This window comes from Aulonocara sp. 'chitande type north' Nkhata Bay, linkage group LG22, assembly GCF_057382095.1.
Source record: "Aulonocara sp. 'chitande type north' Nkhata Bay isolate Kocher_YH1m ecotype deep benthic linkage group LG22, A_spYH_male_GT1.1, whole genome shotgun sequence".
In the NCBI taxonomy this organism is placed as follows: domain Eukaryota; kingdom Metazoa; phylum Chordata; class Actinopteri; order Cichliformes; family Cichlidae; genus Aulonocara; species Aulonocara sp. 'chitande type north' Nkhata Bay.
The window spans coordinates 36660328-36686139 of record NC_141364.1 but is presented as its reverse complement, the minus strand read 5'-3'; the positions used below and the strand labels follow the sequence as shown (position 1 = coordinate 36686139).

The 25812-nt window shown below is 40.8% G+C and overlaps 3 protein-coding genes across 3 annotated transcripts; all 3 read left to right on the top strand.

Annotated features, from left to right (window-relative positions):
* The first annotated feature begins 244 nt into the window (after window positions 1-244).
* Window positions 245-3766, top strand: LOC147304616 (uncharacterized). Its single transcript, XM_086280768.1, has 3 exons — window positions 245-418; window positions 1405-2428; window positions 3330-3766. Exons 1-2 carry the CDS (start codon window positions 343-345, stop codon window positions 2013-2015), a joined length of 687 nt encoding a protein of 228 aa, XP_086136894.1. The 5' UTR covers window positions 245-342; the 3' UTR covers window positions 2016-2428; window positions 3330-3766.
* Window positions 3767-4289: 523 nt separating this feature from the next.
* On the top strand, window positions 4290-10995 carry LOC147304615 (PHD finger protein 12-like). The gene is made up of 7 exons (XM_086280767.1): window positions 4290-4428; window positions 5878-5982; window positions 6114-6252; window positions 6367-6462; window positions 8136-8218; window positions 8332-8470; window positions 9825-10995. The coding sequence occupies exons 2-7, from the start codon at window positions 5962-5964 to the stop codon at window positions 10265-10267; spliced, it is 921 nt and encodes a 306-aa protein (XP_086136893.1). The 5' UTR covers window positions 4290-4428; window positions 5878-5961; the 3' UTR covers window positions 10268-10995.
* Window positions 10996-22011: 11016 nt separating this feature from the next.
* On the top strand, window positions 22012-25662 carry ssr2 (signal sequence receptor, beta). The gene is made up of 6 exons (XM_086280751.1): window positions 22012-22080; window positions 23205-23365; window positions 23626-23724; window positions 24079-24187; window positions 24281-24358; window positions 24726-25662. The coding sequence occupies exons 2-6, from the start codon at window positions 23205-23207 to the stop codon at window positions 24834-24836; spliced, it is 558 nt and encodes a 185-aa protein (XP_086136877.1). The 5' UTR covers window positions 22012-22080; the 3' UTR covers window positions 24837-25662.
* The last annotated feature ends 150 nt before the right edge of the window (window positions 25663-25812 follow it).

Sequence of the window (25812 nt, the reverse complement as noted above, 5' to 3'; positions counted from 1 at the left end):
AGACGAATTCATGATCAAAAAACACATTACATATTACAATAATTCAATAATTAAAATACTTATGATTAGAAACTGCGAAACTAAATGAGAATTCTTATTTTTAAAAATCTGATAATTATAGGAAACTTATTCTGAATCACTCCGCGTCGCCTGCGTGACCCTGGGAGTCAAGGTGACGAGGATGACGTGTAGCGCGGCAGGTATAAAAGCAGAAACCAACGTTCGAATTTGGTTTTCACATGAGAGTGCGAGCAGGAGGTTTGTTTAATAGCGCTGTGAAAACCTGTTTGTTTCCAAAGTTTTAAAACTAGTGCTTGAAACGAGGATTCAAACACCCCAAAAATGAGCTCCGGCGGAGTACGGCGTGAGCAGTACCTGCTCTCCATTGGTGTCACCCGTATTCTGGATGAGCTCTATGGTAAAGCTTAGTGAGCTAATAAGTATAATAGAATATTTAAGCAAACAAATACACCTTAGACTGGCCTTTTATTACTTTAAAGTGAGGAAGATTTCATGAGTGTGAACATTTCAGGTGAAATATGTCAAACTTTAGAAACTTCAATTTTGGGCAATTTTGGTTTGAAAAATGCTAAAAAAAACCCCACTCAATTTAACGCACGCGCCATGGAAACGACGTCAGTCATTAGAACCTGCGGGAGGCTGACGTCTGACGTCAGTGCGGTCATCCTGGAGTCCTGTTTTTGTATGTGGAGGGTTTGAGTTTACATGTTTTAGCAACTGGCCCTGAATTAGACGATAAAGTTAATAAATTACGAATCTGTATAGAAGCATGATGGAGCTGTGAGAGTTCACAGAGGCACTCGTTGCGTTTATAAAGCTGGGAAATTTTGAGGGAGGTTAGGGAGTCCTCGGAGATGTGGCCAAAATTTGATCTTGCACGCATTATGTGCAAAATCAGTTATAGCTACTGATGCTGAATTAAGTATATCATATTTATGTGAGTGCATTGTATATTGCCGTGTCTGTACAGGTGTCCAGATGTATGTTATGTGCTCGGTGAGAAATTGAAACTGTGTGCATGCAATAAGCAGGTTGGAGGTTTCTCACCTGACTTTAGCTGTTTTATTTTCAACAGACTGATGCTTAAATAAAATAAGAATAAGTGCTGAACATGAATTCATTATTAAACATGCTAACAAGCAGAGTTTGGTGCTGTGATCTTTGGTTTAAAACATGAAATTTAGTCATTTACAGTGCAAAACCATTTTTCTCACCTTCTACCAATCTTAAGGCTTTCATAAAGAGTGAGTTCTGCTGCGGGCCTCTCATTGCCTGTGTGTAGAAATAACATATGATGATATAAAGCCATGTTTTGACATTTAAATCCGTAATTTGTCTCATTATGTCACGATTAACACAGATGATCTTTTTGTTTTCTCGTAGCTGAGCTGGTGAGTCCTGTCAGCGTATGCCAGATGTTCATCTCTAACCTGAGGAACCGTCCTTTGAGCCCCAGCCATGTGGACTCTATGAAAAATCTGGTCCTCTCGTTAAACCATAACCTGGTTACGGGGACGAAGGCGTTTCCTTATATTGCCTTCAGGGGATTCTTTAACAAACTGCTGCTGACGACACCTTTCACTCATGTGCCAGAGAGCCAGTTGGAGAACACCACTCCATCTCCTCCTACCAACTCACCAGCTGGTTTAATGGTGCCGCCTGCAGGGTCCCACCTCCATTCACGGTTCCTCACACCTCTGCTTCCAGAGAAGGCAGATCTTTCTGTCCTCAAGGCAGATCAGAGGAACTGCGTCTGCACCCTGGATGTCGACGGCGACACCATCACCAGAGTCATTTCCACTGTGTATTGCACAGAGGAAAGGGAAATGACAAATCGATGGAGAGTTACGGACTACACCTCTGACGGCAGAGTAATCATGTCGGTGCTCTGCCAGTTTCTGAAGAGGTTTACACAGGGTGCAAAGAGGAAGCCTGCAGAGGAGGAGAGCAGCAGCAGCAGCCCCACTCCACCAAGGAAACGTCTCCGGCTGTGATCAGCAATGAAGCCTTTCCTGGACATATGGCATATGGATGTTACATATGGATGTTTCCTCGTGCTTTGGAGCAAACTTTCTAACTCCTCATGTCTGCGCTGTGTCTGGAAAGGCTGGAAACACCTCTCCATCTTACACAGAGACCATCATGATGCGGCTAGTCTGAGGAGTTATTTCTGTACATATGTATATAGTTTTTTTTATTATTGAGATACACAGGTCAGCGTTTTCAGTGCGTCTTGCACTTTTCTTTATTTCTTGGTGCTGGCCTGTGTGTTTGATATGACTGCAAGGAATACAAGACTGACTTTATTATGTAATCTGCGTAAAATGAACCAATAATCCATGAAGACAGTGCAAAGTGTAAATTATCGTCTGCTGCATCTCAGACATTGGCGAGAATGAACAATGTGGTAAGTAAAAAGTAATGTTCTGTCTCTAAAATGATGTCCCAAAATATTAGAAAACATCTAGTCCAGCCTAGAAGTAATAAATGGATGAAGTAGTTTTTCAGCATCACTCTGAGACAGGTTATTTCTTATTTCAGAGATATTACACAAAGATTGGAATTGGAAGAAATCAGTTCTAGATATTTGTTTAATATGTGCATTGAAGTACATGTCCTGGTCAATAATGACTCCAGGGTTCCTCACAGTGTTACTGGAGGCCAAGGTAATGCCATCCAGAGTAAGAGTCTGGTTAGATACCATATTTCCAAGATTTTCAGGGCCGAGTACAATAACCTCAGTTTGATCTGAATTTAGAAGCAGAAAATTAGAGGCCATCCAGGTCTTTATGTCTTTAAGACATTCCTGCAGTTTAACTAATTGGTGTGTGTTATCTGGCTTCATGGATAAATAAAGTTGGGTGTCCTCTGCATAGCAGTGAAAATGTATGCTATGCCTTCTGATGATACTGCACTTAAATTGTAAACAGAATTGGTCCTAGCACATCCATAATTAACCTTAGATAAATATGATACAAACCACTGCAGAAATCAATACCTACAGGATGCTCTAATTGCTTTAATAAAATATTATGGTCAAAAGTATTGAACGTTGCACTGAGGCCATGAGAAGATGATGTGTAACCTTCACTAAAGCTGTTTCTGTGCTGTGAGCTCTGAAATCTGACTGAAACTGTTCAAATAAGCCATTCCTCTGAAAATTATCTGTTAGCTTTTTAAAAATTATTTTTTCAAGAATTTTTGAGATAAAAGGAAGGTTGGCGATTCGCCTCTAACTAGGTAGGACAGCAGGGTCAAGAGATGGCTTTTAAATCAGTGTTTGGGTTTTTTTGTGTGTCTATGTACAGAACAGAAGTCTGAACAGACCAACGACCTGCCAGAGAAATCCTCCTCCAAGCGCTCTGCCTCTCCATCTGTGGAGCTGCTGCTCAACGCTGGCCGGCTGCAGCTTGACGGTCTTCCTCCGGGGGCCGGAGCTGCAGGCCCTGGGCTACGAGTGGCCCAGGTACGACTATTGTACCGCAGAACCAGCAGCAGGCCTAACAGCCGACCTGGGACTCCAAATTCCAACACTTCATCCACCCCAACCCCCTCAGAGGAGCCGAACGATGGAGAGGAGGAGGCAGCAGAGCCTGAGGATGAAGTTCAGAGTTCTACAGTTTCTGCTCCGACCTTGCGACTCCTCAAGAGACTCTTTCAGCTCCTAATAGCGGCTGCTATGGAGAGAAACCCCACTCAGTTTCAGTTGGATTCAGGATGTCATCGCTCTCCAGTGCAGTATCATGCGACACCTATCCATCAAACAGAAGCCCTCATCAACAGAGTGGCACTTTGAGCAGAAAGCAAATACACAATCAAGTGGAACATCAGAGGACATGAAAACTCAGGCCTCATTAGAAAGGACTTCTTCCCCTGATCCCTGCTCTAAAGCTTGCAGTACACCCAGTGACTCCCAGGGGGCCTCTCTTTCCAAGGACAGCCCATCAGGGCTAGTTCTTTGCAAATGCACCGTGACACCATGTCAGAACTGTAGGAAATCTAATGGACCTCTGGAATTGGTTCAGCCTCCCAGAGCCAATGGACCTGTAGACTGTAACAGTGCGTCAGATTCCTGCAGACAGGCTGAGCTACAGAACAGACTGAAGGCTGGGAAGACGCCATCAGCTTCTGCCTCTGGACTGGTGAACCACATAGGAACAGAAACGGTTAAGAAGGAACCCGAGAGCACTGTAAATGCATGTGCCCAACAGAACTGCCCCACTGCCCCCACGATATGGCCCCACATTGGCCAACAGAACCACAGGAGCCAGACAGAGCCCCAGGAGGAGTGTGTGAGCACCGATGAAAAGCCCTCCTTCTCAATCACCAGCAGTTCCTTCACAGATGCACCATCTAGAGGCAGCCAGGAGCACGACACAGTAAAGTTTGCATCAGCACCTACTCCAGGTACACATCAGAAATGTCAAATCTGCAGTCTTAATGTATCACTTTATACAGCTAATAGTAATAATAATGATAATAATAATAATTTACTCTAATAATACTTTAAAGTGTAAGAGATAATGTACAGTAGCTATAGTGATTACGAGGGCCCCACCCTGGAGCCAGGCCTGGGGAAGAGCTCAAGGAAGTCTAACCAGAGACTGTGTTTTAGCCCATGCAGTCTGGCTGTGTACAGGCTAAAGAGATGACATAGGCCCACCCCCCATGTGCTCACCACTTGGAGGAGGTGTTGTGGGGGTTTTATGCAGTGTGTGTCGGTTGGCAGCCTTTATGTACATGGGATGATCATTTTGTTTTGGTATTGAGAATTGCATAATTCTATTGTATTAGTACTGACTAGTAAATTTCTGGGATACAATAGTATTACAGTGCAATATTAGTGACACAGCACGAGTTAAATCTAAGCACAAAAACAGCCTTTAGTGTTTTCTCTGGAAATTTAAGTACAAGTAAAAACATAACACTGTAGTTTAACAGTAATTAAAGTAAACTAAACTTGTAATTCTAAAGTCATCATACAGGCTTGTTCTTTCTGCCTGTAGTACTAGCCAGGGCTGCAACTATTCATCGAGTAATTTGATTACAAGAAATACTCCTGCTGTTTCATTTAATGCATGACTCTTTAGAGCTTGTCACGTAGAGCTTGTTAACTTAACACTGATGTCAGATCAGTTTCTTTCACCAGCAGATGCAAATTATCAGAGTGGATGGTGTTTGGTCAGTGAATTATTTATTTAGTTTACTAAGAGTAAGACAAAAAACAGCATTTTTATTTGGTACAGACTGCTCAGGTGGGAAGCTGACTTGGTATCTGACATCTCTTTACGTTTACTTGCCACAGACTGGACAGAGCAGTGTCAGGTGACAACATACATGTCTGTCTCAAAGGGGACAGTAAATCATGGGCGGACTATTGACAGATTTTACAAACCAAAATAACTGACATGGGCAAGACCGTATCGATCGGAGGTTCTGAGTTTTGATTCATTTTCGATGTGATAGGAGAGAGGTCCAGATAAACGACTGGCATTAACTGGGAAAAAAGTGGACATTGATGTGGTCAGAAATTACTTCTGATATCAGTGCTTCTGTCAGTTTGCTGTAACTCTTCATGCAGTAGACACACCAGTAAGATGTGCTGTTGATTTTTATTGGGATCCTTGACTCCCAAAAACCCAAACACATGATAGTTAAAGGAGATGAAATAATGTTGCAACAAGTTCTCGTGACTCTTTGAAGTGTGTTAAATGAAGTCTTTTTGTAGAATTTTTGCAAGTGTATCACTTTGTGCATCAACCGGTTGGAGTGACTTTTTAGACACTGAAACACTTACACAGCTGGGCCGTCATATTCAATGTCAGTTTGTCTCTTTTTTCCTCTCCTGTCCCTCAGACATAAAGGCTGCTCCTGCACTGACGGACTCACTGCTGCCCAACACACTGCCCTCCATCACCAACCTGTCCAGCTGCATGAAGGATGGAAAAGAGGAGGATGGGGGTGAGTTTGTCACTCTGTGGCCACATGTGACAGTTTAAGAGCCTTCGTATTGCTGTGTTCTGCTATGAAGCACACAAAGATGTAATTAGCTTTTAGCGGTTGTGTGTGTTTGTGTGTGTGCATGGATCGAGCTGGACAAACTGGATACAGAGATCATCAAGCTCTTGGCCTATCAGAGGATCCAGCAGCTCTTTGCTCCCAAAGTGCCCAGCACCCACCCTCCCCCCACCACCAGCACTACCCCAAAAACCTCAGCACCCCACCCAAACAGTAAGACACCTTTGCACTACAGTTTAGTCTGTTTACTTGTCAAGAAGTCAGTTTTTCTGCTGTTTGATTGCTGTTTTGTTCTAATTATTAAAACCTACACTCTCCTCCTTCCAGGTCAGAAAAAGGTGCAAGCCAGAACGGTCTTTTACCCTCTGACAGGAAGAGGAGCAGCTGTCAGCATGTGCTATAGGACGTTACACGTAGGATCAGGTAGGACATTCAGTCGCTGTGACTTTGACCCTGCTGCATTCTGTGCCCTGGCTCTGAGCCACTCTTAGGCTTCACCTTTGATGGGGAAAGGTTCACATAGGAGAACAGTATTAAAGCTGCTCTCACGTAGTTTTTTGAAATTATACCAGTTCACCAAACTCCAGTCAATCATGTTTGATTTAGGTTATATTCTTGCCTTGTGACTAAAGTTTAATAAGACCGAAGTAGAACATAGGTAGGGCCCCATCATACCTGCTGTGTGGTGCCTGGCAAATGTCACCGTACAGCAAAGTTGATGTTACATGTTGTAAGCTGTCATCGCTGCTGGTCATGCACTTCTGCATTTTTATAATCTGGTGTGTTGTTGCATTGCTGCTGCAGCTGGGTTAAAGTCTGTTTTTAATGGCATCCTAACATCATATCAGTACAGAAGTTTAGAGGTTCACAGGTTTCACAGAGGGAGATGTTGAAACTTGGCAAAAACTTTAAAATTCCTCGGCTTCCAACTTTGACTTCTTCTCCTTCTATATCATCGCTGATTTGGAGGACGGGCAACACCTATTGTTCAGAAGAATACTGCAGCACGTACATGCACCGTAACAGCTAGCATGAATGGATATAGCTGTGTGATGGTCTTACTGGTGACACACAAAGCTGCCAACACAGCAGGTGTACCACGGCCCCTGGTTTGGTGTCTAATCACTCCTACAGATATAAAAATGGGAAGTGAAGCAGAAGCAGTGTGTGGAAAAACTAACAACACCCCATCATTCATCAGCTTGCAGAACCACCAGACAGATTTGCTGACGTGCTTGGAGTCATTGCACTGCCTGATCCTTGGTGACTGTTTTTGGACTTTAACTCCTGGGAATATTTTGCAGCTGTCTTGCATGTTTTCCACTTGAATAGTGAATAATCTTTCTCATGGTAGAATTATGAGCGTGTTTGGGACTGGCTTCATGCAACTTCAGATACTGACATGCAGCACTCATTTATTCTTTAAGACATCTTTCCTCTTTGGCATTATGTCGACACACACCAGAATGCTTCTGAGTTTATAGAGGTGGTCACTCGTGCTGATAATCAGTTAATCAGTTGTGTTTGATTAGCAGTATGTACCTGCTACTTGCCATCTTTATTTCTATGGAAGCAACAAGGGTTTGCTTAGTGCTTCATCCACTAATTCTGCATTTTGGCTTAGTTTTGTCAAATACATGACAGTGTAATGTCATATTTTATAGTTCATCTGAGGTTATATATCAAGATTTAATTTCAAGACCTGCTAAAAACAAGATGATTTTTATTTTGTCCTAATATGTAAACCTTGACAGAAGGTATCCTTTTAACCATGACTGTACTTCTGTACAACAGGCAGCAGTACACGACAGAGTATAATATAATAATGTACTGAGCCTGTACTAGCTCCCAGTCTCTGCATCATTAGTCAGGTTGAGTGATAGTTGTCTGTGAAAGTAAGTTCTTAGACCTGTGAGGGTCACAACAGGACCATGTGGAATAAAAACTACTGAACAAAAACACAATATGTCACATTGGAGTGCAGGTCATTAAAATACATTTTGACACGTCAATATTGCAGAAAAAAATCCATGTTGCAAATCTGTATTCTTTGTGTTGTGGGAAAGGGTGTGTAAGTCTTTAACTGTTTCTTTAAGGCTCTGACATGGATGTGTGCCTTACAAACTATGGTCACTGCAACTACGTATCGGGGAAACATGCCTGTATTTTCTATGATGAGGTGAGGCCTTTAAACTACATCACTCTGCAGAGCACTCCTGTGGTTGTTAGTGACCAAGATGTAAATTGTGTGTGTGTGTGTGTGTGTGTGTGTGTGTGTTTGTCGTCCTTCAGAACACCAAGCATTATGAGCTTCTGAACTATAGCGAGCATGGCACCACAGTGGATAATGTCCTGTACTCGTGCGATTTCTCTGAGAAGACCTCACCATGTCCACCCGGTGGCCTGGTAGCCAAAGTCCAAGGAATCATTCGTAAGTACATCTCCGTCATCTGTTTGGATTGGCTTGAAGGAACCCAGGTCTGTGTGCCCAGTTTGACTTGGACTGCTGATGAGGTCGTCACTCATAGATTTTGTATAAACCTTTTATGAATATCCATCCATCTTCTTCCACTTAGCCACTCATCTGTATGTGTTCTGCTTAAAATGGTTAAAATTTTAATTGTGAAGAAATCATAACGTCATTGCTTCTGTAAATTAAAGGAATACTTTAATTTATACTCTAATACTGAATAGAAGTGTAGCCCCCCATGTGCTTAATGTCAGTGTCCTGTTTGTTACGCTGACACTGCTCCTGCAGTATTGGTCAGCTTTTAGTGTTCTTCATCCAAATTGTGGTCAAGGTCACATTTGTCATTCTTAATGGGTACATGTAATTAGTTTATGCAGTGCAGTGAACCAATGACAAGAAAACTTATCACCTTCTTGCTGTAATTCATACCTTACAGTAGCCTATGAGATGTGCTGAGCTATGTGTGCTTATTTTTAAGTGAATAATATTAGCTTAATATAAAACTAAAATAAATAAGTGAACATCATCATTAGCTGTCTTCAGTCAGCCCATGTTCTTGGACTGCAGCTGCTGGCTCTTGTTCTGCTCTGAGTCCCAGTGAGCTCATTGTATTCTCATTGTTGGAGAACTGCACACGAACCAGTTCTCCGTCTGTTGTAGGTTCTGGTTAGAGTGCCAGCTTGAAGTGCAGGGAAAAAACAAACCATGAGTTTGGTGTTGGAGTTCATCTCCATCCATAATGGCGATCTAGCCAGCGAGCCTGCTGGTAGAGAAAACACCAAATGGGAAAGAACGGGCTGGCTTATTATTAGCTATTGCAATTTCAAAGTAAAAGTAAGGATGTAGTAAACGTACAGTACAGTGGTAAACTTGGTGCATGTGGCATTGTAGCAATGAGAAAGGTAAATAAATAAAGTGCTAAAATGAGCAGTCAGATATACTTGTTCTGTGGCAGACCACGTTATGTAAAGTCTGAATGTTGCTGTATCACATAAAGCTTCCAGTCTTAATCTGTTATTAAAGATCATTTGGACAGATGTTTGATTAGTAAAGAGCTGCAGTGTGAAACAGCATTAAATCAAATTTCTCTGAAAGTGTTTATAGATGATGAGTGTAAAACATGTTGGCCAGAGTTCAGCTTTCCACATGATTTTAGTCTCATTTTCAAAACAAAGTGTTCATTTTTATTTTGTGGATAAAATGTAATCAGTGAAATCTTTTTATGGTTGCATTGTCTCCACATTAATGGAGTTTACTGTGACACTAGTCTGTACAGACGTCTTTCTCAGACCTGCTGCATTTCTTCTTTGCGTAGGTCGCAGTAAGAAACGGGAAGAGGACGAGGGAGCCAACTCCATGGTGGGGTTGTTGCCAGTAGGAGGAGTGATGAGTAGCCAACGTCAGGGTGGTGCTGAGCCGTCTTGTAGCTGCAAAGCGAGTAGCTCCAGTCTAATTGGAGGCAGCGGGGCGGGCTGGGAGGGCACGGCCCTGCTCCACCATGGCAGCTACATCAAACTGGGCTGCCTGCAATTTGTCTTTAGCATCACTGAGTTTGCCAGTAAGCAGCCCAAAGAGGAGCAGGCCACTACACCTGCTGCCAGTTGCACAAGCACCAACACCAGCAGCAGCAGTGTCATCAGCACCACCCTCACCACCACCGCTAACACCTCCACACCACCACCACCCAGCACTGCCACAACGAGCAGCTTTTCCAACCAGGATGAGGCTGACTCTGAGACTGTACCTACTGCGTTCTAACTCTGTTCCATAATCCGCACAGGAAGCCCCGCCCTCCCTCTTATTTTGCCCCTTCTGTGTCACGATGAAGGGAAAGCTGCACAGCTGGTTGGTCAACAGGGAAAAGTTATTTTTTTGTTGTTGTTTTAATGGTTTATATCTTTGCATGAACTTGAAGTATTATTGACAATCTCTTTTTTTTCTTTTTTCTTTTAAATGACTGACGTAACCGTCAGGACCGTTAGGACTTTGAGCAAACATTACTTCCTTGCGCTCAATCTTTGTTTTTGCCAGTATATTAGTTATGTATGGTGTAACCTTTTTGTCAGTCAGCCCATTTAGCACAAACATTTTTTTTTTCTTTGTAGTATTCAATTCCATACATTCTAATTTCTTTTGCTGCTTTTGCACCACAGGTAGCTATATATGTATGAAAACATACATGCTTATACACTATAACATGTATATATAATGTAAATACATTTTAATTCAGTGCCTCTCGATTGGAGAAACATTGGATTTCATGTAGATTTGCCATTTTTTGGTTTTTAACTGTACAGCTCATTGAATTTGTGATACTGTGTAGAGTACCAGACGTTTTGTGATAAAACTTGTTCTTAGTTGTAGTCCATCTGTAAATACCGTATAGTTTTAGCACTCATTTTAACATCTTGTGCTGCTGTATATATAAGCACTCTTTATCTGTAGCTGCTTGTCTGTTCAAACCTGTAAATACAGAAAGATTTTCTAAGAACAAACTCAGTGTTTATGCCTGTCATTTTCAGCCTTGTTTTAGGTCCACTTTGAGCTCTTGTTTGGTTTTCACTTTCTGAGACAGCAAGTTCAGCACTGATATGGGTGGATCTACAGGGGTGGCATTGGGTGGGCATGTGCCACCCTAAAATAATCTTTGCCACACCCTAGTTGTTTGCATATGACATGTTGTTTATTAAAATAAGCTAGCATTAACACTTTGAGCCTAGCTGCAATGAACGTTGAATATAAATTCTAAAAAATGAATATATTGCATAGCGTTACCCTCCCTCCCCTATTAGAAAATGGTTCAGCCCTGCTTTATTTCTTGTTGTCGGTAGCAACCAATACCTATGATTGGGCAGAGCACATTTATCAATGAGGTCGACGCGGACCTGGTCATCATACTGTCATTCAGAATGCTGGTGGGCTCGGCTTGTTTCGGGACAAAAGAAAAATAAGTAAAAATGGACAAAGTGATGGCGTGCTCCATGAAAAGCAGACCGTGGGTTGGAACAGAAATAAACAGAGATGTGTTTTGTTTTAATTTCTGTACCTCATGGTTGTTTAATTCAAAAATACAGGAAGCAGCAACAGATGCAAATACAGTTATTAAGGTGTCACACATTAGGGCTTTCACAAAGTTGGTGCATTAACTGTTTAGGCCATTTTCAGAGGCTCGAAAATAACTGGACACCCTGATATGATTTTAAATAAAATGATCATTTTTACATCTTTGATGAAAATCTTTGGCAGTCTGTGACTGACTGAGGTGTAGATGCTCGGTCGGACCTTTACTGCAGCAACTGTCCGTTTGTTTGTTGGTCTCTCTGCCTTCAGTTTTGTCTTTGGTACAGTTATGTGCAAAGTAATAGCAGTGTGTTTAAAACAACAGAGGAAAAGTTCCATGTTCTTAATAGCATTTATTTCCATATATACAAAGGCACTGGGAGCCGTGCATATTCAATCCCAAATGAAAACATGAACAATTTTTTCATATTTTTTTCTTTACTGAAAATGAAGAAAAAGAATATTAGGGTGTTCACAAAATCAGCAGTATGTGCATTTTCATTTACAAACGGGAATATTTACAGTATAAACTGAAAATGAAATGTGGATTTTGCTTTTCTTTTAACCTGTTAAACCCCAAAGGGTTTTCTGAGCTTCCTGCTCGAAAATGAAATGCCCAAAATTAATTCAGTATTTCTCTGCAATTACAAACTCTGTGTATACAATCTTGGTATACACAGAGTGTCAAAAATAAAGCTAATGTGACACACTAATGTGTGATCCCATCAGAAGTAGTACTTGTTAAAAAATAAAAGAGAGATTTGTCACCGAAGTGAACTATGTGTAAGAGATATTTGCACCCCCCGGCCTCCGGGTGGCGCATTGCTCAGTGAGACAGCATAGCGAGGTCATAGGTCCTCCTCTCCAATATGGCAGAAGCGAGGCAAAGAGAAACTTCACCAGTCCAGGGCCTGCTGCTGCGTAGGGACCAGCTGTGACCGGGACAACATCTGAGTCCCACCTTGACACAGAGACTGAATCATGTGACAACACAAAAGTGCACCAAGCTAAACTCAAGAGACAGAAATCCAAGAAGAGCAAAAATGAGCCACTAAAAACCGCTGTAAGCAACAGAGAGCCAATAGTAAGACTAATAGGAAAAAAAGCAACAACAAAATGCCTTCTTAATGGGTTAACTGTGGCCGCTCTTGTAGATACAGGGGCTCAGGTTAGCTTGATAGACCGAGCTTGGAAAAATAAATACATTCCAGATGTCAATGTTCGTCCGATAGCAGAGCTCATAGAGTTAACTGACTATGGGAAAGTGCCAAAGATTTATGCAGTTAATGGGGAAAAGTTCTTGTTGATGCTGACACATTGTCCCGTCTGCCCCTTAACATTGACATGTATGCGGGTGAGTGCACTGAAGAGTTACCATCTGAGGTGGTCCAAGCAGCCTGGGGTGAGGCTAGAGCAGCTCGAGAAAGTGATGTTGCATGGATTGCTGCCCTAACTCTAGCTGAAAATGCAGGAGCCACATCCAGTTTTTCCTGCAATTGACCAAGATGAGCTAGCTCAAGCACAGTCTTAACAAATGACATCAGAAACACAGTGACTAAAACAACGAGGAAAATGTTGCAGGAGTGGAACAAATTACATTTCAAAAACGGACTGATGTATAGACAGACAGGTGAAAGGCAACAACTAATCCTCCCTGCCAAGTACAAAGAGACGGTGTTAAAGCACCTGCATGACAACATGGGACATATCGGCACAGAGAGAGTACTGGCACTGGTGAGAGAGAGGTTCTACTGGCCGTACATGAAACAGGACATAGAAAGCTATGTTACCAGGAAGTGCCGATGTATCATTAGCAAGAAACCAACAACCCAAGTATGTGCTCCAATGGGCACCATCACATCCACCTCGCCTATGGACCTGGTCTGCATCGACTATGTCCACCTGGAGCCCAGCCGGGGGGGATATGAATACATTCTTGTCGTTGTGGACCACTTCACCAGGTTTGCCCAGGCGTACCCCACCAAAAACAAGTCTGGGAAGACAGCAGCTGAGCGAATCTTTGGAGAGTTGATTCCGCGCTTTGGGTACCCAGCACGACTCCATCACGAGTCACGACAGCACGAGTTTGAAAATGAACTTTTCAAGACACTGAGGGAGAAATCAGGTACTGGACACTCGAGAACATTCCCATATCATCCTCAAGGTAATCCTGCCGAGAGGTTTAACAGGATGCTTTTAAATGTCTACAATATTTGGGTGAACAGTAGACTGATGGCTGCGACAGCCAATTGAAATTTCAGCAAACAGAAATGAGTGTTTTCTAAAACTATACTTTATTAGGATCAAAAACAAAAAAACAACAACATCAACAGTGTTTTTCCTGTTTCCTGTTGCATTTGGTTTGGAACTGAGCACAGCATTTTGTTGTATTATTTATGCATTACATTTCATGCAGGTGTTATAAATAGTTTAAAAGTTGATGATCATTGCGCCACTCATTCAGTACCAAACCATTTTATTTTCAAGATTAAAGCTTTTTAATCATGATCATTATTTTTATACATGCGACACATTATGGTGGAGGGAAATTACATGGCTTAAACTATAAACATTCTTGTTGTTAGGCAACAACACCAACCAAGCTATTTTTCTGCTAAATTCAAACTTGAATTGTCATATAGACAAGAACCACTTTTTACTGTCAGCTTATGATTCAAGGAGATAAAGGCATACCACACCCTCCAAGATCTTTTCAAAGCAGTATTGACTGCAGAGAACCCCTATTGATGAACAAATGACACTGCAAGAGTTTCTAAGACCACCTGGGCTAATGTAGACATGCATCCCTGGGACTTAACACAGAGAGGAAGTAGTATATGAATTGATATAGTAAGTATACCAGCTCATATACTACAACAAGTTAATGGTAAACTAGTACCTGGACATACAGCGGGTAAAATAAGTATCGAACCCGTCACCAATTTCAAAGGTGCTATTGACATGAAATTCTTACAAGATGTTGTTAACAACCCATCCAATCCATACATGCAAAGAAATCAAACTATAGTTGTTCATAAATTAGTGTGATAATGTGAAAACACATCGTTTTTCAAGTTTTGAACACATGAAAAAAGGGAGGTGCAGCTGTTTTTAAGCATATATCACTGGCACGATTCATATAACTGAAGTAAGGATGAATGGAAAAATGTGCCAAGACATTCTTGATAAAATTCTGCAGCCATTTACCAGGATGATAAAGATAAAATAAGGGTGAAAGTTTAAGAAAGACAATGATCCCAAACACACAGTCAAGGAAACTCTCAATTGGTTTCAGAGAAAGAAATAAAGCTGCTAGAATGCCCAGACCTGAATCTGAATCCAAATCTATGGAAAGAAGCTGAGAGTTCATAGACGGGGCCCAAGGAACCTTTGGAATTTGAAGACTGTTTGTATGGAAGAATGAGCCAAAATCACACTTGAGCAATGCAAGTTTCTCCAGACAGGAGGTGTCTTGAAACTGTCATCACCAACAAAGGCTAAGGCTGTCACCTTCTAGGTAAGGTGTTCCACATGTCCTACCAGGAGGTAGGGCTGTGCGTAATGAAGAGAATCTAATATCGCAATATTTTTTGGCTACATCACCATACACTATATATCGCAATATGTTTAAATAACCTCAGAAAACAAATGTTATTTGTGAGCATATAGTGCCTAAAATCGCACTGGTTTACTACTCAAATCGACCGTTCCATGTATATTACAAACAATCTGAATGAATAGAAATGTTTTATTTTAGCCATTTTTTTTAACCATCAGTTGCACAAAGAGGTTTCTCACAAACAACAATACTGTCACAGTATGTCTCTCTCTGTGGTCAAGACTAGAAATTAAAAGGGTGCTCTTTTGTGCTTCCAACATATAAAAAAATTGATACCTCAAACCTTTTTTTTTGTGGTGTGTGGAGAGACGCTGACATGCGGAGTTTAAAACAGTCTTAATTTTGCAGTGGAATAAACTCCTGGTACTGCTACCTTTAGTGGCCTTAGTTTTATGGCATGTTTTGCAAAATTACCGCATTCTGCTCACACAGAAAACTAAAACAGGCTTCAGCTTATAACAATAAAAAAACAAATTCTTTCAAAAGGGTAGTTGGAAAATCCAGCACTGAAAGCAGAAATTCAGTGCGACTAAAGTAAATACACCAAGCATCACAGACGTATTAGTTAAAAAACCTGTAATCAGTGAATCTAAGATAAAAACACCAATAAAACCCAGAGTATAAATGGGGTTGTTGCAAAATCTGAGCTTGTGGGAGAGCACAGACAGTAAGATCTGACAGTGTTCTGACAGTAAACTTACAGAACAGAAGTATGAGGATTTTAAGGTGTTGTCTTATACCTAGTACACTTCGGCAAAAGGTATAACATGGTCTTTATAAGACAGCTAACATTTATAGATCCTACCATGAATTCCCGTGGATAGTCCAAATCAGCTGGTAAAAAAATAGGACACACACTCCTCCACACAGCCTAAGCAAGCTGTGGAATTATTCCACAGAATTATATCCTGTGATTATATAATTCCAGCTGTGGATTTATATTTCAAAGCTAACCTCTGAGCACCAACAGGATCTGAGGAGCTGGACATGGGGCCAATGGATACAGCTGCCACCATGAATTTGAACCAGAGAGCCGGGGCAGCTATATGCCACGATAATACTGAAGCAGCTGTTTGCTATGCCCCTAGTAAGACAAATACATTCTAGGTCTGACAATTTATTTAGACTGCAAACTATGTATACTACACATGGTAATACCAGTGCCTCGACACTAACAAAAACTGGCTTGGCGAAATGAAGCATCCCTATAAACTAATGACACAGGGTCTTTATGCATTTAGCCACTTAGTAAACCACATTCAGTTATCCTTCTTTTGTCTTTGGAAGCATTCCCAAGCAACTACCGGGGCTAATAAGACCAGTCGAAAACCGTTATAATCACACAGGGCAAAAGCTTGTGTGGCGGTAGTGACAAAGCTACATACAGTAAACAATCATGGTTTTAGTAACGCAGTAACGCAGCGTTCCTACGGGAAAGTAACGGTAATCTAATTACCGTTTTTGCAATACTAATCCCTTACTTTACTCATTACTTGAAAAAGGTAATCGGATTACTCGTTACTGCCCATCTCTGCTCATAGTGTTAGAAGAATAGAGTTAAAACCCAACAGCTGGAGATACATTTGTCATGTTTCAATAAAGCATTATGTTTTATAGCTAGCAGCTATAGTTACGAACCGAGGAGCTGAACGCTGACAGTCTCCTTGTGTATACACTTCGTGGTGCTCTGAAGCTCTCAGCAAAAAACAGTCAAAACACAAACAGACTAGATTTGCGGAACTGTGTTGTGTCATTGAAAGCCAATCAGATCACGGATACGTTCTCGTCAAACCAATCAAACAACAGCAAAGGCGGACACAACGATTACGTCGCATTACAAATAAAGCTTTTACAACTTAATAGTCATTGTTAACCTCCAAGTGTCTTTAATTTACATCATAATAAGAGACTTGAAGTGTCTGTAGTTAAGCAATCAAAATACTTAGGGCTAGTGATAGTCTAGTGAAAGTAATGCTTCGTGAAACACTAAATAATTTGAAGCAGTTGTGCACGAATTGTATTGAGGTTTCAGAAACAAGCTTTGCACAATTCTAAACAAAGCTGCACATTAGACCAGACTATCAGTGATTATGATCCACACGCTTAGAGAAATCCCCGTTTGTTTATTGTGATAACAACATAGGTTTTGTGGCTTTAATTGTTACTTACTTTGTATATATCATGTCAATATGGAGATGTGATTTTATTTATTATTGTTATATTTAATATACTTGTAAAAAAATTATTATTTTATTTATTTATTTATTTATTATTATTATTATTATTATTAACAGGAAGAATAATAATATTAGGAAGAACATTTATTATATTTTTTAAAGAATCCTTCCCTCTCACAATTAGCAACTAACAGTACATCACTGTTATACACAGTGGCTTGCAAAAGTATTCGGCCCCCTTGAACTTTTCCACATTTTGTCACATTACAGCCACAAACATGAATCAATGTTATTGGACTTCCACGTGAAAGACCAACACAAAGTGGTGCACATGTGAGAAGTGGAACGAAAATCAGACATGATTCCAAACATTTTTTACAAATAAATAACTGCAAAGTGGGGTGTGCGTAATTATTCAGCCCCCTGAGTCAATACTTTGTAGAACCAGCTTTTGCTGCAATTCCAGCTGCCAGTCTTTTAGGGTCTGTCTCTACCAGCTTTGCACATCTACAGACTGAAATCTTTGCCCATTCTTCTTTGTAAAACAGCTCCAGCTCAGTCAGATTAGATGGACAGCGTTTGTGAACAGCAGTTTTCAGATCTGGCCACAGATTCTCGATTGGATTTAGACACCAGACAGGTCAGGGATAAAGTTATTGAGAAATTTAAAGCAGGCTTAGGCTACAAAAAGATTTCCCAAAGATTTCAGCTCAGTGGCAAGTTTTTAGTAAGCCCAAAGGACGAGGTCTGGTCGCAGAGTAGTTGTTACGATCTCTGTGGAAAAGATTAGCGTCTGATCCAAGTCCACTCGCATCTGCCAATCCCTGGCGACCTTCAGCGGGCCCAGGGCCAGGGCGGAAGGGCTAGTCCTCGGCTTGTCCCCCTCCGGGACAAATGCTGATGAAAACTGACACTTCTCTTGGTTGAGCATCAATGGATTTTCTCTTGCACTCAGCTTTCTCGGCTAGACACCTGAGGACCTGATTGTGTCTCTATGTGTATCTGCCCTGAGTAAGGCTAGTCCTACAACCAACCAAGATGTGCTGGAGTGTTGCTGGGACTGTACACAGGGCTGTACACAGTGTGTGTGGACTTCCCCTGTGCAGAAGGCGACTACAAATGTTGTGCATACTAAATAAACAGAAAAAAAGATCCCTGTTGTCTTTGCTTAATGACTGGTTTCAGTCTTGACAATCCACATTGCGCCTTTCAACATGTTTGTGGGTAGGTTTGAATGCTCCAGGTGTAAGTGGAGCCCCTCAGCCTCTACTGCAGATGTGTCACGAGTCAATCTAGTAGTGGGTTATGGCACTTGGCCACAGGTGGCAGTAGTGGACTGAACTCCATTTGAGACTGCTCCAGCTGCTATGTGATAGTCAGTAGATCTTCTACAAATTGAAGATCATGTGCAAGTTTTGAAAATTAAATTAACTTTAAAACAAACAAACAAAAAAAAATTCTAACTCATCTCAACAATAAAAAAAACAAAAACAAACCAACTGACACACTTGAGTCACCCACTTTCTTAAATCCACTCACTCTCTCGACTCAATCACACTGGCTCTGTTTATTACTAATCACTGTGTAACTGCTGCAGATGCTGCTGCAAGTGTTTGTTAAATTAATCACACTTAAACAGACTGTATATAAGGTGGTGTGGGAAGCCAGACCGGGTGCCCCCCTTCCGGCTCTTCTCTCTCCTATCTTGTCCCCTTTTGTCTTACTTCTCTCTATCACCTTTTCTATGCCTTTGAAGAAGTTAGGCTCTGTAAATACTAAAGAGGTAAGTATTATTTTTTCTCAGTTGCAGTGAACATATAGAAAGAAAATGTAGGAAACTAAACAGAAGAAAGAAGAAGAGAAAATTTTTAACATAAACCGGTGACACACTCCAGGGCCTGATCAACCCTGGCAGGGCCTCCTTGGATGAGGGTGTCTAGTGATAACGGCCGAAACACCTGATGAATCCAAAGTCCACAACTAATGATGTGTCACAAATTTAAAATGATAAACTAGATCAGATCTCTAATCCCTAAACCTAACCAAGGAAGGAAAGTGGCAGATTAGCCTGGGTAAAAGACCGAAAGTTGAGGCACACAACGATGCGTGCTGCTGGCAAAGTTTCTGGGCTGCCTTTCCTCATAACAGCCATCACTCAAGAGTCTCTCCATCTAAAGCAATGCATTATCAGGGACTGTAACATCTAGTCCTTTAACTGAATCAACTCTCTCCAGCCATGTTGATGAATTACCATTATGAGGCATTGTGAATTATAAAATGATAATTTCCAGAGAAAAGCTAACAGGATGTGACGTTACAACACTAGTGAAATATTCATGTGTCATATATTTGTTCAAGACCTATTTCTTTGTTATGGAAAAAAGTTATTAAGATCATGATGAACAACGGGAGAGCTGATTTCTATAACTTTATGTAAATAACTTGGCATTTCCCACTGATGCAGGCCAAAAATAAACAAATAATATCATTTCATTAGGTTCAAAGGTTTATTTGCAAGATGCACAAACAGACAACATTGAAAGTTACAAATACACTGAGCATGAAACAGGAATTCAAACGTGGTGCAGATCTGTGTGTCACAAGTTAACCTGGCTGTAGACTATGGCACTTGGCCACAGGTGGCGCTAGTTGACTCGACTCCATTTGAGTGCACACAAAGAAAACTGCAGGCTTTAGTTGTGAACAGCATGTGAGTTGCCCAGTGAGAGGATGCCAAAGTGTGTTCTCTGTAAAATCTACATTTGCCTCCCATATGTGTAGAAAACACAAACGTTTAGAAAACGTGATTTGTGGTTCAAACAAAGATACTCAGAGAGTCCAACCACAAGTGCCACCATACAGTAAGGTGCCAGTGTATCAGATACAGAAGACCCTGGTATGGATGGGTCTAATTTCAGTATGTTTTACATTAAAGCACAGGGACAGCATCTTCTGCCAACATCTACCATTCAAACCGTTGTTGAAGAAATACGAAATATACATGACTTGGGACAGATGTATACATTGAATAGACTAAGCTGATGAACAGAATCAACTTTTTGGGATTTACTTACCTGGCTCATTGAGCATGCAAGAAGGTGATACTCTTGGCTTGTTTAGTTTCATGTTCTGTTGCTTCCACACTAATACACTGACTAACACAACCATATAGGTTCAGCCAGTAAGACATTCAAACCCTTGTTATTAAAGGTTTTCATTAGTTTTTCTTGTTGTTGTTGATTTTTTTTAATTCTCAGGTTCCTCCTGCTTTGCTGCTGAGACATTCATGTTGAGCATTGACAAGAAGATTGTCAACAACCGTATCACAACCTCTGCCATCTGCCTAATGTTTGGCACTTAGGCTACGTCCACACGTACCCGGGTATTTTTGAAAACGCAGATTTTTCTATTCGTTTGCGCCTTTCGTCCACACGTAAACGGCGTTTTTGGTAACCTCAAAACGGAGATTTTTAAAAACTCCTGCCAGGGTGGATATTTTCAAAAACTCAGTTTTTGCGTTTACCTGTGGACGAAGTAAACGAAGAAAACGCAAGCTGTGTCCCAAAACACCGGCTGCATCCTTCGGAGGACCTTCGCGGTCTATGTGGGCAACATGTATATATTGGGGAAAAAAAGGTACATGCATATTTAGCATCTACAGGCAGGGGACAAGGTAGTTCTGGAAACCTTTGGTGGCATCTTTGAGTGTTACAGGAAATGCTGATACGGTATCAGATAAGCATCTGCTATCATCTGATAATAGATGAAAGCAGAGTGGCTGGGAAGGAACATCTTGATGCGAATATTGACACTGAATTATCACCAGATTCTGTTGGCATGGTAGCACAGCAGAGCCCAAGTGATGATGCAAAAATGAGAACATTTTCAAATGAATGAATTACATAAAGGTTTGACAAATAGAATCCAAAGGCAAACTGATGAATGCCTGCATTTGTTTTTGATTCATGTATAAAGTATAACCAAAAATCATTTACAGCCTTTGAAGTCCTAGGATTAGAAATGCAAGTTTTGGGAGTATTGGCAGCCTCGCTTCTGTCAGTCTGCCCCAGGGCAGCTGTAGCTACAACTGTAGCTGCCTCCACCAGTGTGTGAATGTGAGAGTGAATGAATAATTGCATTGTAAAGCGCTTTGGGTGCCTTGAAAAGCGCTATATAAATCCAATCCATTATTTCATTTTTCATTTCTATATGCAAATATAATGTAATGCATGTATTCACGGAGGGTCTTGTCTGTGAGCATTGTGTTGTTTGTGTTGCGTTGTGATGTGTCATATCGTGTCGTGTTATATGTAGTGCCGACGTAGGACAGTTTTCCAATCTCATTGTACTATTGTACTATGTATGACTGTGCAATGACAATAAAGAGTTATCTTATTAAGATCAGAGAACCTGCAGTGAGAATTTTATTCTCAATGAATTATATTTTGTACATAAACCGTTTTATATGTATGAAAATTCAACTGATCAACAAGTACTTTTACAGGGCCGGAACAGGCAGTCCAGCTACTTCTGCATAATGAGCTACGTTCTTTTCGAATGACTCCAATCTCCCTCCCGAACACCAGGGGCGCTGCAGTTTGCAGGCTTCTTTAACTCCCCCTCGGTACACGTCATGTAAAAACAGGCTTTAAGCTTCTGAGCATGCGCTTGACTAGCTCCTTTACTTTCTGCCATTTGAAGAGAACTAGAGGAAGGTAAAAAATCTCTTCCTGTTTTTCTTTTAAAGCTTCAGAGTTATAATTTACTAATGTTCTATTTTAGGAACGGACATATTGTTAATATACAGCGAATCTATGAAACGCCTGTTAGACATAAAGCGTTGTTACTTACTATAATTTTCTTACTAACGCAAATGAAGATGTGACTCCTTTGGTCCACGTAAGCGTCTGCACCGGTGTTGTGCCAAAAAGTGATTGTCTGCCAAAAACTGATTTCCAATGTTTCCGTGTATTTTTTATGTGTAATATCTTTATGTATGTTGGTAAATAGACTTCGGTGAACAGCGTTTACAAAGGGGTTATATATAGAATTAAAAGATTATCTGTTTTTTCAAGTATCTTTATAACTCTGTGTTATTGTACTCACATTATAACCAATCCGGTCCTTTTTCCCCACTTACAATATTTTTACAGAACTATTGTAATATTTGCTGCCATTTCTGCTGTCCTCTTGGCCAACTTACTCTTACAAAAGACATTTTTAATGTTAATGAGATTTTTTTTAACTGCATAAATAAAGGTTCTATAAAAGTTGCTGCCAAAAACTGATTGCGGCTTCTACCTTGTTACACGAATGTTGTTTGTGGCTCAATATGACTTTGTGTCATCCATGAGTGATGCATTTGACATATGTTTCACATATTATAGGCCAACAAGTTACTTATAGCAGTTTAAATACGAGCAATCAGTTTTTGGCAAATACCGGAAATCAGTTTTTGGCAGACAATCACTTTTTGGCACAACACCTGTTAGTGTTGAGCAGTCTGACTTGAAGCCGGACACTTCATTAGTAACATATCGTAACAGCCTTTTAAAATTACCTCCCAGTCGCGATTTTTCTTTCGTCTTTTGAAAGTCAAACCTAAGATAAATAGGAAGTAGTCTCCGTTTAAAGACTGACTGCAGATTGTTTTCCCCTTTCTTTTTTGTTGTTTATGCTAAATTTAGTTGGATACCTGGACACTACCGCATATTGTTTTATTTCAAAACCAGCCTGGACTCCTGGCTATAGTTTCACCATACTTTGTAGTCCATCGTATTCTCCTCCTAACTCCAGTTAATTTCCCTTTTTTGTTTTGTTGTTTGTTTGTTTTGACCAGATGACCAGGATGCTGCACGTGTTTGTAATCCTTTCTCTGCTGGCTCTGGGCTCAGGAGAAGAGGGCGCCCGTTTGTTGGCCTCCAAATCCCTCCTGAACCGCTATGCTGTGGAGGGCCGCGACCTGACCCTGCAGTACAGCATCTACAACGTGGGCTCCAGGTCAGATATCTGGACAGCTGCTGTAAATCAGATAACTGTACAAATGAATACACACAGAAAACCAAACGACACAGAATTATTTTATTCAGTTGTTTCTTAACAAACTGCTGTTTAATAATCACTTTATCAGTACGTTTGAACATTATCAAGACGTTTTCAGAATTGTTGAAATGTGAACTGCTTGAGAGCTTGTCAAGACCTGATAAAATGTTTAGTGCATACTGTGTGACTAAATGTCATCCTCTGGTTTGTCTCCGCAGTGCAGCTCTAGAGGTGGAGCTATCCGATGATTCTTTTCCTCCTGAAGATTTTGGAATTGTTTCCGGAATGCTGAATGTGAAATGGGACAGGATTGCACCGTATCCTTGCAGTAACATGACTTCTCACTGGCACTATCAAACTTGAGCTATTTTTGACGCATTAATTGTGGCTTAATGGGAGTTTGATCTTAAATTCTTAATCAAACATAAGTTACTGGGTGTCTGTATGGCAGCCTATTTTTTGCACCACAGTTATTTCATCTTACACAGTAGGACCAAATACTGAAATGATAGCTTTTCAGGCCGCTGAACCTAAAGAAGTATTCACTCTTCATGGTTCATAAGACAGAGGCCTTAATGAACCAGGAATGCAGGAATTAGATTTAAGTTGGTTTAAATAACCATAGATGGGCTCTTTCTCCAAGTCATCATTCTTAACTCTGAAACTTTTAGAGCCAGCAACGTCTCTCACACAGTGGTGTTGCGCCCCTTGAAGGCTGGATACTTTAATTTTACCTCTGCTACCGTCAGCTACCTGGTTCAGGAGGGAGGACAAGTTGTGGTAAAAGCAGTTAAAGTCCTTAGTGAGTCAAAGCATTTACAGTCCATAGTGATGTGTTGGAAGCTAAAGTGTCCCCTCCTTCCCTTCCTGCAGGTTGGCTACTCCAGTGCTCCTGGACAGGGAGGAATCTTGGCTCAGCGAGAGTTTGACCGGCGCTTCTCTCCACACTATGTAAGTGTTAAAAACAGATTGAGGCTCGCTCATTATGGCACCTGAGTCCACTGGCCTATGCTGATCAAAGTAAATTGAGGCTGGTGGAATTTTGTAAACCTCTAAGGATCTTTATTGGGTTGTTAATTTCAGCTAAAATTGGAATTTACTGTATCTACACTGACAAATTTTTGCATATAGCACAAGAAGTACTTTTTAGTACGAGTAGTGCATGTTGATAAACTAAATTAAAGTCTCCACAACAACAGAGTTCCTTGATACCACTGTTCACATAGTGTCTCGATTCATGGCTGATAGACTGAAGTTTTTGCATTTGCCAGAACAGTCCTCTAACACTTCACTCACTGCTCCGTGTGTCTGTCTTTAGTTGGACTGGGCTGCATTTGGTGTGATGACGCTACCCTCCATCGGCATCCCTCTGCTTCTCTGGTACTCCAGCAAGAGGAAATACGATTCGCCCAAGAGCAAGAAGAACTGAAACATCTTTGCTCTTTTCAAGAATGGGGTTGGGGATGGGAAGGGAAATAAAAGGGTTTTGTAAAAAAAAAACATTGCCCATACTTGGGGTGAAAACGAAAACTTGGTGACCAATGGACTTGATTGTGGTTTGATCGAACAGAATATTTAAGAGAACTTTGGAGCAAGAAGTAGAAGGTGAAAATCGTGTGGCATCTCTTTATCTGCAAATAGTTCATGTGACGAAACAATTACATTATGCTGTTTTCCACCACAACTAGTGAGATGATCTGAGTAACAGGACCTGCCAGGTGTCTTTCATGACCCTTTTTGGGAGGAAACCGTGGGTTCTATTGTGGAGGGCTTGAGAGTAAGGCTGGTTGGCTACCGGTTTAATCATTCACAAGTTAGCTAAGTAATAATCTCTGTCAGATATTGCCTTCAGTAACATGAAATTCACCAAATAGACTAAGATGAAAAAGAGCAATTCAGCAGTCAGCCTAAAGGAGACGACACAAACATCATGGAATGATGTGCCCATGCTCCATTCCCTCCATTGCTGTAATTGCACTGCAACTCATGAGTCTGGTGAATCCTTCAGCACACATGTTCTAAACTCCTACAATGGGAACTGGCTAATGGGGGTTACTACTGTAAACAGCTGCTTGTATTTGCAGTGTGTGTTTCTAATGAGCTGATATGACATTTGGAGCCCGTTGTTTAAGTTCAAAATAAATGAAAACAAGGTACATGTTTTGTTTTTTTAAAGCTGAGCCTGATTCATTTCTGGGGGTTTGCATTCCCTGTTTCCAGTTTATATCATTCCCATAAATAAAAACTTAAGGTTATTTTTCTTTCTGTTGCATTCTGTTTTGTTACATCAAGCAAATATATAACAGGAAAAAAAATGAAAGTACAATTTTAAATGTCAAAATTTAAGAGCAGATATTTCAATACTGGATAGATGTATTATAAAACGTTATTGCACATAGTTTAAA

Bases quoted from the DNA above. Each gene is read 5' to 3' on its own strand.
- LOC147304616 (XM_086280768.1), top strand. From the start codon at position 343: ATGAGCTCCGGCGGAGTACGGCGTGAGCAGTACCTGCTCTCCATTGGT. The intron at 419-1,404 runs GTAAAGCTTAGT...GTTTTCTCGTAG, and splicing joins TATTCTGGATGAGCTCTATG to CTGAGCTGGTGAGTCCTGTC.
- LOC147304615 (XM_086280767.1), top strand. From the start codon at position 5,962: ATGGAAAAGAGGAGGATGGGG. The intron at 5,983-6,113 runs GTGAGTTTGTCA...GCATGGATCGAG, and splicing joins TGGAAAAGAGGAGGATGGGG to CTGGACAAACTGGATACAGA. The intron at 6,253-6,366 runs GTAAGACACCTT...TCCTCCTTCCAG, and splicing joins CTCAGCACCCCACCCAAACA to GTCAGAAAAAGGTGCAAGCC.
- ssr2 (XM_086280751.1), top strand. From the start codon at position 23,205: ATGACCAGGATGCTGCACGTGTTTGTAATCCTTTCTCTGCTGGCTCTG. The intron at 23,725-24,078 runs GTATCCTTGCAG...TGAAACTTTTAG, and splicing joins AAATGGGACAGGATTGCACC to AGCCAGCAACGTCTCTCACA. The intron at 24,188-24,280 runs GTAAAAGCAGTT...CCCTTCCTGCAG, and splicing joins AGGAGGGAGGACAAGTTGTG to GTTGGCTACTCCAGTGCTCC.